Source organism: Littorina saxatilis, linkage group LG12 (assembly GCF_037325665.1).
Source record: "Littorina saxatilis isolate snail1 linkage group LG12, US_GU_Lsax_2.0, whole genome shotgun sequence".
Lineage (NCBI taxonomy): Eukaryota > Metazoa > Mollusca > Gastropoda > Littorinimorpha > Littorinidae > Littorina > Littorina saxatilis.
The window spans coordinates 42,709,372-42,721,871 of NC_090256.1; the positions used below are offsets into that span (position 1 = coordinate 42,709,372).

The window sequence follows — 12,500 nt, forward strand, 5'->3', positions numbered from 1 at the left end:
AACAAACAAGTCGCGTAAGGCGAAAATACAATATTTAGTCAAGTAGCTGTCGAACTCACAGAATGAAACTGAACGCAATGCAACGCAGCAAGACCGTATACTCGTAGTCCACCGCTCACGGCATAGGCAGTGAAATTGACAAGAAGAGCGGGGTAGTAGTTGCGCTAAGAAGGATAGCACGCTTTTCTGTACCTCTCTTTGTTTAAACTTTCTGAGCGTGTTTTTAATCCAAACATATCATATCTATATGTGTTTGGAATCAGGAACCGACAAAGAATAAGATGAAAGTGTTTTTAAATTGATTTGGACACTTTAATTTTGATAATAATTTTTATATATTTAATTTTCAGAGCTTGTTTTTAATCCGAATATAACATATTTATATGTTTTTGGAATCAGCAAATGATGGAGAATAAGATAAACGTAAATTTGGATCGTTTTATAAATTTGTATTTTTTTTTACAATTTTCAGATTTTTAATGACCAAAGTCATTAATTAATTTTTAAGCCACCAAGCTGAAATGCAATACCGAAGTCCGGGCTTCGTCGAAGATTACTTGACCAAAATTTCAACCAATTTGGTTGAAAAATGAGGGCGTGACAGTGCCGCCTCAACTTTCACGAAAAGCCGGATATGACGTCATCAAAGACATTTATCAAAAAAATGAAAAAACATTCGGGGATTTCATACCCAGGAACTCTCATGTCCAATTTCATAAAGATCGGTCCAGTAGTTTAGTCTGAATCGCTCTACACACACACACACACACACACACACACACACACACACACACACACACACACACACGCACAGACAGACACACATACACCACGACCCTCGTTTCGATTCCCCCTCGATGTTAAAATATTTAGTCAAAACTTGACTAAATATAAACAAGTCGCGTAAGGCGGAAATACCACATTTAGTCAAGTAGCTGCCATTTTTCAGCAAGACCGTATACTCGTAGCATCGTCAGTCCACCGCTCATGGCAAAGGCAGTGAAATTGACAAGAAGAGCGGGGTAGTAGTTGCGCTAAGAAGGATAGCACGCTTTTCTGTACCTCTCTTTGTTTTAACTTTCTGAGCGTGTTTTTAATCCAAACATATCATATCTATATGTTTTTGGAATCAGGAACCGACAAGGAATAAGATGAAAGTGTTTTTAAATTGATTTCGACAATTTAATTTTGATAATAATTTTTATATATTTAATTTTCAGAGCTTGTTTTTAATCCGAATATAACATATTTATATGTTTTTGGAATCAGCAAATGATGGAGAATAAGATAAACGTAAATTTGGATCGTTTTCTAAATTTTTATTTTTTTTTACAATTTTCAGATTTTTAATGACATTAATTTTTAAGCCACCAAGCTGAAATGCAATACCGAAGTCCGGGCTTCGTCGAAGATTACTTGACCAAAATTTCAACCAATTTGGTTGAAAAATGAGGGCGTGACAGTGCCGCCTCAACTTTCACGAAAAGCCGGATATGACGTCATCAAAGACATTTATCAAAAAAATGAAAAAAACGTCTGGGGATTTCATACCCAGGAACTCTCATGTCCAATTTCATAAAGATCGGTCCAGTAGTTTAGTCTGAATCGCTCTACACACACACACACACACACACGCACACACGCACATACACCACGACCCTCGTTTCGATTCCCCCTCGATGTTAAAATATTTAGTCAAAACTTGACTAAATATAAAAAAGAACACAAGTGACCTTGATTCTTCTCATTCTCGGACTAACGTCAGCACAAACACAGTTTCTTCTCTTGTTTGGAGATCTGGAAGGGTTGATGATACTGGGCTCATTCTAGTCCTTCGAAGTCAACATCATCGTCTTCACTGTCGTCTCCACTCTCAGCTTCTTCTGGAAGAAAACTCGCGGGCACATACCGAAACATTGTCTGCAGCTTCGTTTTCAAGATATTTAAAGGCTTTTAGTTTGTACGAGCATATGTCACTGTAAAGGATTTGTGCTTCGGCATGGCTGAACATAGAGAAGTGTTGAACACTCATTAAAAAACGTCACTGAACGACTTCACTGTGGGACATGACGTAATTTTATACTGGGCGTTTGCTAGGGATTTTACGGTAATCACAACCGGCGTCTCGATTCAAAGTCCATGTTAAAGGTACTGAACTTGTCAAATCCAGGTGCACGGAGCCCCTGGTGCTTTTAGTCATACCTCAGGCAGCTATCAGTTAGAAGAACTACCAAGTTTCATTGACTTGCACCCAAAGAGTCAAGAACTGTGATTTTTTTACGAATTAATTTCGTACTCGGACCCGGCTGGTCTTGACCTATTTTTGGATCTAAATTTAGATCAGGTAGATCACCACATCATGCACAAAAAGACACGTCACTAGCAAACTATGTCAGACGTCATCATGAGTTTGTGTAAAACAAAATGGAGGCCGGAATCACTCAGTTGAATCGAACTCCGACCAACCACCACGTAATAACTAGGTTAATTTATGCACTCGCGTGAACAAGCAACTGTCGAGCTTCACAGATGTCGTCGTTGGGTAGTTTTGGGTTTGTTTTACTACCATAGGAAGATTTTTTTTAACTGTAAATGCACTCAGCTGCAACAGAAACGCAAAACGAAGGCTGTGAGCTCCACTGTGCCTTTAACGTTTTGTCAAAATTTGACTAATTGTAATACAAACTTGTGGGAAAAGATGACAATTAGTACATGAGGTCGAGCATATGGTGGTGTTATTTTTCCTGCGCAGACAATACGAGATCTTAATAACATTTCTCAAACAGACAACCGCACAATGAAAGGCGAACAATTCAGGCCGCTATATTCTCTGTACAAAGCAAAACCGCTGTGTGTGTGTGTGTGTGTGTGTGTGTGTGTGTGTGTGTGTGTGTGTGTGTGTGTGTGTGTGTGTGTGTGTGCGTGTGTGTGTGCGTGCATTAGTGCCTATGTGCGTGTGTCCGTGCGTGCGTGCGTGTGCGTGTGTGTGTGTGTGACACCGATAGATAAAAAAAAAGAAGTTTTGCAACTAAACTATCTCTCTCTCTCTCCTCCATCTCCCTCTAACACACACACACACACACACACACACACACACACACACACACACACACACACACACACACACACGCCTACACACACGAACGTACGTATGCACGAACACACGAACGCACGCACTCGCTCACACACACACACACACACACACACACACACACACACACACATACATACACACACGCGTACCCCCCCCACACACACACACACATTGTATACATTTACAATAATATGAATAAAGTCTAGTCATATACAGTGCCCACCATTTAACTAATCAAGCCATCATCTGCAAATTAATCAAATTGCCAGTCATCTATCGAATATTAATTGGGTGATCAGCAAGAAAATAACATTAACACAAATAACTAGGTTACCGTATAGTTAGACACACATGTGTGACATCACTAAAATAGGCTCATATAAAAACTGAAGCAAAGCTATAACTTAATTGTAATCAACCACATTAAACAGTACTGCACGTAAAATTTATATTAAACCATACAATTTTAATGCGATGAGTCTTCTTTGTCAAATCTGTGTACTCTCTTATGTGCCAATACGAACGAATAATAAACGAGTATTGAGTCAAATACATAAACAAATAAATAAGTGAACAAGCAAACATTTAAGCAAATCAATCAATCAGTCAGTCATTATAAAAAAAAAACGTGATTGACAGTCGTTTGTTTCTCTTGAAATGTGAGAAAGATATATATAAAAAAAATGTGGACACTGTCATCAGTTATCACGTAATGATACAGATTAGTTTGTGGTTGTTGTTTTTGTGTCACTTGTGCTATGTGTACATTCTTCAGGCGTTTCAGACCCCGAAGAGTGACGTCTGCGTTTGCTATTTCTATGTTTCTACGTATGACTATCCTCCTACGAGGCAGCCTCATGTATTCCAAATATTCTGCATAAAATTATCTCGCTTGTATCTTCCGAGCGACCTTCTACACCATTTGTCAGATAAGTTGGTTTTCTGTATTATAAGTGTCTGTCTGTCTGTCTGTCTGTCTGTCTGTCTGTCTGTCTGTCCACTTAAAAATCGCTGGGTCGAAGATCAGTGAACGTAACATTTTGTTTTGTTATAAATACAACGTTCAAATAACATACCTTTCTAGTTTTTGGGATTCTGCATGACATTGTTCTTGTACTCATCTACAGTGCCGGTCGCCTGGCTTACTCTTAAAAATCAAAAAGTAAGTACGGTTTATCTTTAACGTGCGTAACGACTTGTTCTTAGTAGATGGAGTACAAATGAAGGCGCAACAAGAATCGACCCTGAAACTAGATATAGCTGGCCGGACGACTGCAGTAAACGGTTGACCACAATGACAATTAATGATTGCATGATGTCTCCCATATAGTTTGGAGACGAGCGTTTCAAAACGCCCGAGCCTGAAGGGTCGGTGTATCTTACACCTCTTCGTATCAGTCTGCCTTGGAGATGGTGACGAAAGTCAGACAGATGAGCAGAACAGCGCGGTGCATTTTCCTGGAATGAGGGTGCAGTGTTAGGTATAGAACTGAGGCGCGTCAGCCGCGACGGTGCCTGAGCTAAATATTGGCGCGTACTGCTCACAGCCCCGAACACGGCACTGCAAACATTCCTCCATTCTAAACACCATCCAACCTACCCTTGGTCTCAAAACTACATACCTCAGATGTCTCAGCAAAATAAAGGCTAAACAAGTGGAGCAAATAATAAAGAGGGTGTAGCTAGGGAATGACAGCAATTCATAGCAAATCAACGATGTGATGATTTAAAATGTGACACAGCTAAAGATATTCAACCAAACATTTTAACCAATATTTGTTTGAATCAATTTGAGTCCGGTAACAGCACCCATGGGACGGTAAAGTCAGTTTCTCGTTCTGGGGTGAGAAAAGGGAGAGACTATCGAACAGCACTACCCACAGACATGGAAACAAACATCTAGCCATACCCGATTAAAGCAACATCTGTACAGTACACCATATGTTTACATGGTATCAAACGATCATTTCATCATATTATACACGAAGAATACCAACGAGAGTCTTCTTGAAGCTCTTCGGCACTGTTTCATGTAATCTGTTTACATACATCAAACACTTGTTTTATCATATTATAAACAACAATTATATACCAACGGCATTGTTCTTGTACCCATTCAACACTGGAGGTTTGTGTAATGTTTTCACGCTCAATCGTATTATACACGACAAATACCAACGGCATTGTATTGGTAACTCTCTAGCACTGGTGGTTCGTACAATGTCTTCACGCTCGATCGTATTATACACGAAATATACCTACGACATTGTTCTTGTACCCTTCAGCACTGGAGTTTCGTGTAATGCCTTTACGCTCAATCGTATTATCCATGAATAATTTCTTTCTTTCTTTCTTTCTTTATTTGGTGTTTAACGTCGTTTTCAACCACGAAGGTTATATCGCGACGGGGAAAGGGGGGAGATGGGATAGAACCACTTGTCAATTGTTTCTTGTTCACAAAAGCACTAATCAAAAATTTGCTCCAGGGGCTTGCAACGTAGTACAATATATTACCTTACTGGGAGAATGCAAGTTTCCAGTACAAAGGACTTAACATTTCTTACATACTGCTTGACTAAAATCTTTACAAACATTGACTATATTCTATACAAGAAACACTTAACAAGGGTAAAACTAAAAGGAGAAAGGGCAATTCCAGCGTCACTGACGTGGCATTCGCACAAAAAAATCAGACATTATTCGCCATAAAAATAATAGTCATGATGATTTTATTAACTCAAATGTGTGCAGAGATTTCCCCAAACATGACAACCTTCCTACCCAAGGTTAAAAATGTTGAGGTAAAAAAAGCTAAGGGTACTTAACTTGAGTTTTGAAAAACGTCACTGACGTGGCAAAAATGCTCACCTGCATTTCACTGACTAAGCGAAATTCTAAAATTCTTTGAGATTAGCCAACTAAATGATGTGATTTTGTTAGATCATAGTCAAGACATATCATACTTTCTGATATATAAAAGCAATTGCAAATATCAAATGTATCCTTGCGACTAGAGGTTAATATGTAGCGTCACTGACGTGGCACTTGAGCGTCACTGACGTGGCACGTGTGAATTCAATGTTCAATAGTGATATTTTGTTGTTGTTAAAATAATTATAGGTAGTTTAACACGGCCGATTTTAAACTGATTATTGATCTTCTCGGACATTGTTGAACCACTATACGGCTCTTTGTCCCTCCGTCCGTCTGTCCGTTGGTCCGCCCGTTGGTCCGTGGACACCATTGCCCATCTGAATAACTTGTATAATAATTATTTCAATTGCACACTTTGTACATGTATTGATACACAAGGAACATACACCTCTAGCAAACATATTTAAAGCATTCCGGGTCAAGGTCACTACTCAAGGTCACCGGTCAAGGTCATTCTTTTTTTCTTGTACACTTCAGACAACGCCTTGATTTTTCGAAAATATTTCAATCAAACTTGGCGGGCAAACAAGTACACACCCTCAGAAAGATAAACGGCTCCTGATTCTGGCTCCAAAACGTCATTCACACGGTTTTGATTTGAGCTGTCATTATTTTGACGTTCTCCGCTGTTTTCCCTCCTGGCAGTTTTATATATATAACTACCGTTATACACTCACGTCAAACAAATGAGTATGTATATTTGACAAGATCCTAAATGTGAACCACACTATTCCACTTGATATTTGTTGGTGTTAGTCGAGAATGACAGGGCGGAATAACACCGTCGTTAATTCTAAATCTGAACATTACTAAACTCAAACATTGTTAGCATCTTTCTCCGCGAACCTTACGGAAAAAACTATTTCATTTTCTTCATCGCTTATGTAGCAAAAAGATTGCGGTGAACCAAACAATGGACTTAGTCGTGCTGAAACAGCCTTTTCTTGTGTAAATGACATTTTCTTTCAGCACTGCGAACACTCACAGATTTACTTTTCTGTGCACTCCACTTCGCTCTGCACTATTGTTTTTGTCGGCGGTTGCGATTTTTCTTTTGGTTTTTTTTCCTTCAGATGCTTTAATTTTCATAGAGGGAATAACCAGAAGTCACAAGGAGTAAACTCAGGTCCGAAGAATGTGTGAGGCAAAAATTGGATCATTTAGACTTTAAGGAATGGAGGCACGGCCCTTATTTTGTGGAGGCTGGCATTGTCATGGAAAAGATGGGAGGTCTGGGTTTCGCAGTTTAGTCGTTAACTGCTGAACTCGTGAGTTACTTTGGGTAATAAGGTCCTGCATAGTATGTGACAGTGACAGTTCTGTTAGCAAAACATTATCGACAGCAACGGGACCTTCGTGGTTGCAAAACACAGCGAATAGCACTGTTTCTTCTTTGAAACCCTTGCTTACAAATGTAGTGCGTCTCGTAATTGTGGTCCAATTGTTTTGCGTTTTCTTGCAATAATCTAGAAGGAAACCAAAGTCTCATTATTAGTGACTAGATTCATCACAAGTGTGGGTCTACTTGGTTCAAAACGGTTAAGCAGATCGCGTGCAAGAGGAACTTGTTGCTTCTTCCGTTTCCCTGTCAGCCAATGAGGCATCCATTTTGCGGCCAACTTTTGAAGCTGAAGGTCATTGTGTAGAATTCTGTGAACGGTTCTATATGAAAGTTTAAGTCTTGCACTATATACTCGTATGTACACTTTTAAATCTTAGTTCTTAAGTTTTGATACAGCAGCTACATTAATTTCGTTTGCAGAGCTGTTCGGACGTCTTGTTGGCTATTTAGAGTTGTTCCGTTTTTCCAAAGTGTTGATTTCCCTTTTCTTCTGTCAGATTGTAAATCATGTAGCAGCTTTGTTTCAGGTTACTTTCTTCACCTTTGTAGAAATTTCCTTTGTGTCATTACCTAGCTACACTCTTTTACAGAATAGGAGTTGTTCATGGTGCTTGACAAAAGACCCCGTTTTGAAGCATAACCCAAAAGTGACGTATTTTGATGCCTCGTCATTTATGACGTAGCAACCTAATGGCGTCATCTCTGAGAGGTAAACCAGTTAAATCTTTGGCCTTTCAAATGATATATTATTTTTGATGATCAGTTACCTGAAACATTTATAATAGCGTTTTGATCATTTTGTTTGGATCATAACTCGTACAAATCTCTGGGTTTAACTGCACTAACAATTAAACTGATAACGGACAAATGATCTCGTTTTTGTGCTCAGCTTTTTCCAGTTACAACAATGTTAACCTTAGTTAGAACACGTAACAAAAAATCACAAGGACATTGGTGAAAAACTACCAGTAACAAGTACACATGGTTCCAAAGTGCCATAGACGTTACAAAACAGTGCCACGTCAGTGACGCACTCTCTCTCTCTCTCTCTCTCTCTCTCTCTCTCTCTCTCTCTCTCTCTCTCTCTCGCTCTCTCTCTCTCTCTCGCTCTCTCTCTCTCTCTCTCTCTCTCTCTCTCTCCTCTCTCTCTCTCTTTTTTTTTATCAGTATTGTCGGTATGTTACATGTCCGTCTGTCGGTTAGGTCCTAATGTTGTATGTCTTGTATACTTGCCATTTACATATTTATTATACATGTTGAAGGATGAATGAAAATACATTGTAGACGGATGCATGTTATGGATTAAAAGCCCCACGATGATGTGCTTGGCAAAAAAAAAATAAATAAATAAATAAATAAATAAATAAATAAATTAAAAAAAAAAATAAAAAAAAAAAAAATAAATTAAAAACAAAATGGGGACAAACAAACTCAAATCACATGGTTGGACTCCTCCATTTAAAAGCTAAGAAAATTCGAAATAAGATATAAATCAACCAATCGTTTCATCGCCACAAACAAAAAGTCTACCCAAAACGTCACTGACGTGGCACCATTTTGGGGTTGAGTTTGTTTTGAATATATTTCAAAAAGTATTAGCAATTGATATTTTAAAAACAGATCAAACGATAGTTTTAGGCTTCTGTAGCAACTTTGACTAATTTTCGAAACCAAAACAATAAAAATTAGCACACGCGATGACATTCTTAAAAGTTGTCTTAAAATGACTTCACCTAGCGCGTTCCCAAAGGACATCAAAACAAAATGGCGGCATGCAAGGGGAGTGAACTAGAGGCAAGCGACGAATGGTATAAGTAACATCTCTTGTGGCATATGTACTGTGATAAAGCCGTCAATTCCATTTTGAATTTCAGGCTTAGGTGAGCATTTTTTTTGGAATTGCCCGAAACAGAATCCGTTAGTCGCCTCTTACGACATGCTGGGGAGCATCGGGTAAATTCTTCCCCCTAACCCGCGGGGGGTATACATGAATAATACACTGAAACGGCATTGTATGATACATGGAGAATACCAACGGCATTGTATTGGTAACTCTTCAGCACTGGAGGTTCATGAATTGTCTTCTTCCGTCGACGTCACGTGGCCGAAGTTACTGAAAGTTACAAGTCGGCCGCCGCTAGTATTCCGTACCACCAACAATATTTTAATCTAAAAACATACTGTCTGCTGGTGAGACACACTATGTTGAGGAAAAAAAAGTGTTATCATGATGAGTGACTTTCTTTCTTTCTTTATTTATTTGGTGTTTAACGTCGTTTTCAACCATTCAAGGTTATATCGCGACGGGGAAAGGGGGGAGATGGGATAGGGGAAAGGGGGGAGATGGGATAGAGCCACTTGTTAATTGTTTCTTGTTCACAAAAGCACTAATCAAAAAATTCCTCCAGGGGCTTGCAACATAGTACAATATATGACCTTACTGGGAGAATGCAAGTTTCCAGTACAAAGGACTTAACATTTCTTACATACTGCTTGACTAAAATCTTTACAAACATTGACTATATTCTATACAAGAAACACTTAACAAGGGTAAAAGGAGAAACAGAACCGTTAGTCGCCTCTTACGACATGCTGGGTAGCATCGGGTAAATTCTTTCTCGCCCCAACCAATATGGGACTCCCCCTAACCCGCGGGGGGTATGATGAGTCAGGATCTGGTCTGTTTTTGAAGGCACATTCCTGCTATCGAAAACTGTTCGGTTCACCATCTCAGATAAGACCAACTCTTCACCTGGCCACATTCCAAAAATGAACACGTTGACTGCTTGGTGTGCTGAGTTAAGTTGTAATTTCTTATTGACATGATTTTTTACAGAGAGCACCCAGACTGTTCGGTTTGGTATGTGACCAAGTGGAGGGATGGTCTTATCCCACGTAAAAGCCTGATCAGATCTGAGATGGTGAACCGAACTACTGTTTTCTCTGGAAGGAGCGTGCCTTTAATAGAGCTATACAAAGACATATCTCTCGTGTCATCACGACTTGGCTGGCCCTCTCGAAACAAGCATATTACAAGGCCGCGACTGATTGAACGCACAATAAGGTCAGGGCTACGTCAGACACATATGTTGTGTCCCAATGTAAGAACTTTCTGATCACATCGTGTTTTGTAGTGACACACGATTTTTGTCCGATTGTAAGAACTTTCTGATCAGATTGTGTTTTGTAGTGGCCCACGAGTTTTGTCCGATTGTAAGAACTTTCTGATCAGATTGTGTTTTGTAGTGGCCCACGATTTTTGTCCGATTTTAAGAACTTTCTGATCACATCGTGTTTTGTAGTGGCACACGATTTTTGTCCGATTGTAAGAACTTTCTGATCAGATTGTAATTTGTAGAGGCACACGATTTTTCCATCTCTTTGTGGGGCTGGTCTTATGGGCCAGCAACACTCAGTCGGTCAAACGTCAGTTGAACGAGCGAAATGCAGTTATCAGACAAAATCGGGTTACATGAAAAAGATTTTGAAGTCGGCCAACTGTGCGTCTTCGCACAGGGAGTTTCCCGATTACAGTGCTGCCCTCCCCCAGCACCGCGTTCGGACTACGGCAGTCGGTTGACGAAGCGGTGGTCCGACTGTCAGCGTGACCAACGCGAGTCCGTGAAACCGGGTCCTGATGTCGCTCCCAGCACACTTACTGCTCTTGCTCAACCCCGGTCAAGAGACTAGAGTTAGTTCCTCCAGGAGAAACGTGGGGCAGAGTTATGGCATCATGACGTCAGTGTGGTGGAACGTTAAGTCAGTAATGCAGAGAGTTTATAGGGATATATTTCCAAAGGACAGGTGTGGCAAAATAAGATCGGATCACAGAAAAGCAGGGACATCATACAAAATTACCTGCACGGGTTTTTAAAACCTTTTTTTTATATATATATTTACGTTGTATAAAAAAAACATACATAATTTTTCGGTTCCACTGTTGCAGACAACCACTTCACAACAGCAAAATGTGTGTAACGTTGAATATGATAAGCAGTGAGTTCTTTTTGGTTCTCTGTGTAACGCCTGGCGTCACAGTAGATACCCGACTTGATCACGTTCAAAACACTGAAGACTGTAATCACTTGTGTGTGAAAGAAAGCCCGATGACAGCCTGCCAGACGTGACGGCCTTCAACCCAGAAACAACGTCAAACATTTTCCCGTGCAAAGTTAAACGCAAGTACACCGGAAACGATATTATCCAACGTTCAATCATTGTGATCAGTTTCCTGACTCCTGGTTTTAATCACAAGCTCCCACAAGAGCTGATTCAAAGCTGGAGTGCGCTAAATCAATTTCGTCCAGATCATGCAGTATGTGATTATCTAAATAACTATATCGTGCAGTGTAAAGCATTAATTCTCGCATTTGTACACTCTTAGAACCGTAAAGATCGTCACAACAGAACTGATAAAAGTTTTAACAACTCCGATATATACACTCTTGTCATGATTTCCTCGCGTTGTGACCGAAGCCTCATCCCTGCAAAAAGAACGGATGACGTTTTGCACGGACATGTTCTGACGCCGCGAGCAGCTTCGTCACAACACAACCAAGGAGGTTTATCACAAAACGGGTGTGTAACATGTTTCTCCAATACTTCATTGTCTTCGGACATATGCCTCCTTGTAAAGAACATAACCGAGACAGTTAACACGAACCCGTTGTAAAGTGCTTTCAGCAATTCAGTCTGGTTCTGGGGCCATATTAGCAAGAACTGTTGACGTTTCACACAAACTTGTTGTGAAGTGTTTACTTTCAACATTTTCTGGTTCTGGGTCAGTCGTAGAAAAACCGATGACGTTTTGCACTAAACGGTTGTGACGTGTATTTAAGCATGTGTGTGATCATGGAGCCGTACCAGATACAAGTAACAATGTTTCACACGAAGCCGTTATGGCGTGTATACTTTCCTCATTTGCCGGTCCTGGGGCTACATCCGACAGAAACAATGTCGTTTTACGCAATCCCGTTATGAAGTGTTTACTGTCATCTTTGTCTAGTCCTGGAACCGCAGCCTTTCAAGAACCGACGCCGTCCGTTTAACACAAATCCGTCCTGACGTGTATACTTCCATTATTTCCTGGTCCAGAATTGATGACGGTTTTACACAAAACCGTTGTGGAGC

The 12,500-nt window shown here is 40.0% G+C and overlaps 1 protein-coding gene and 1 long non-coding RNA gene across 2 annotated transcripts in view; both read right to left on the minus strand.

The window, feature by feature from the left end:
* Positions 1–2,630: 2,630 nt before the first annotated feature.
* LOC138981988 (uncharacterized) lies at positions 2,631–8,410 on the minus strand. Its single transcript, XR_011460753.1, has 2 exons — positions 6,336–8,410; positions 2,631–6,283 (listed from the first exon to the last, which is right to left on the minus strand). It is a non-coding gene; the product is annotated as an uncharacterized lncRNA (long non-coding RNA).
* A 382-nt stretch (positions 8,411–8,792) lies between these two features.
* Positions 8,793–12,500, minus strand: part of LOC138981989 (calcitonin gene-related peptide type 1 receptor-like) — a 21,249-nt gene continuing 17,541 nt past the window's right edge. Inside the window, exon 8 of the mRNA XM_070355190.1 lies at positions 8,793–12,500. This exon is cut by the window's right edge and continues 269 nt beyond it. Within this exon, the coding sequence (XP_070211291.1) occupies positions 12,479–12,500 (22 nt within the window). The 3' untranslated portion in view covers positions 8,793–12,478.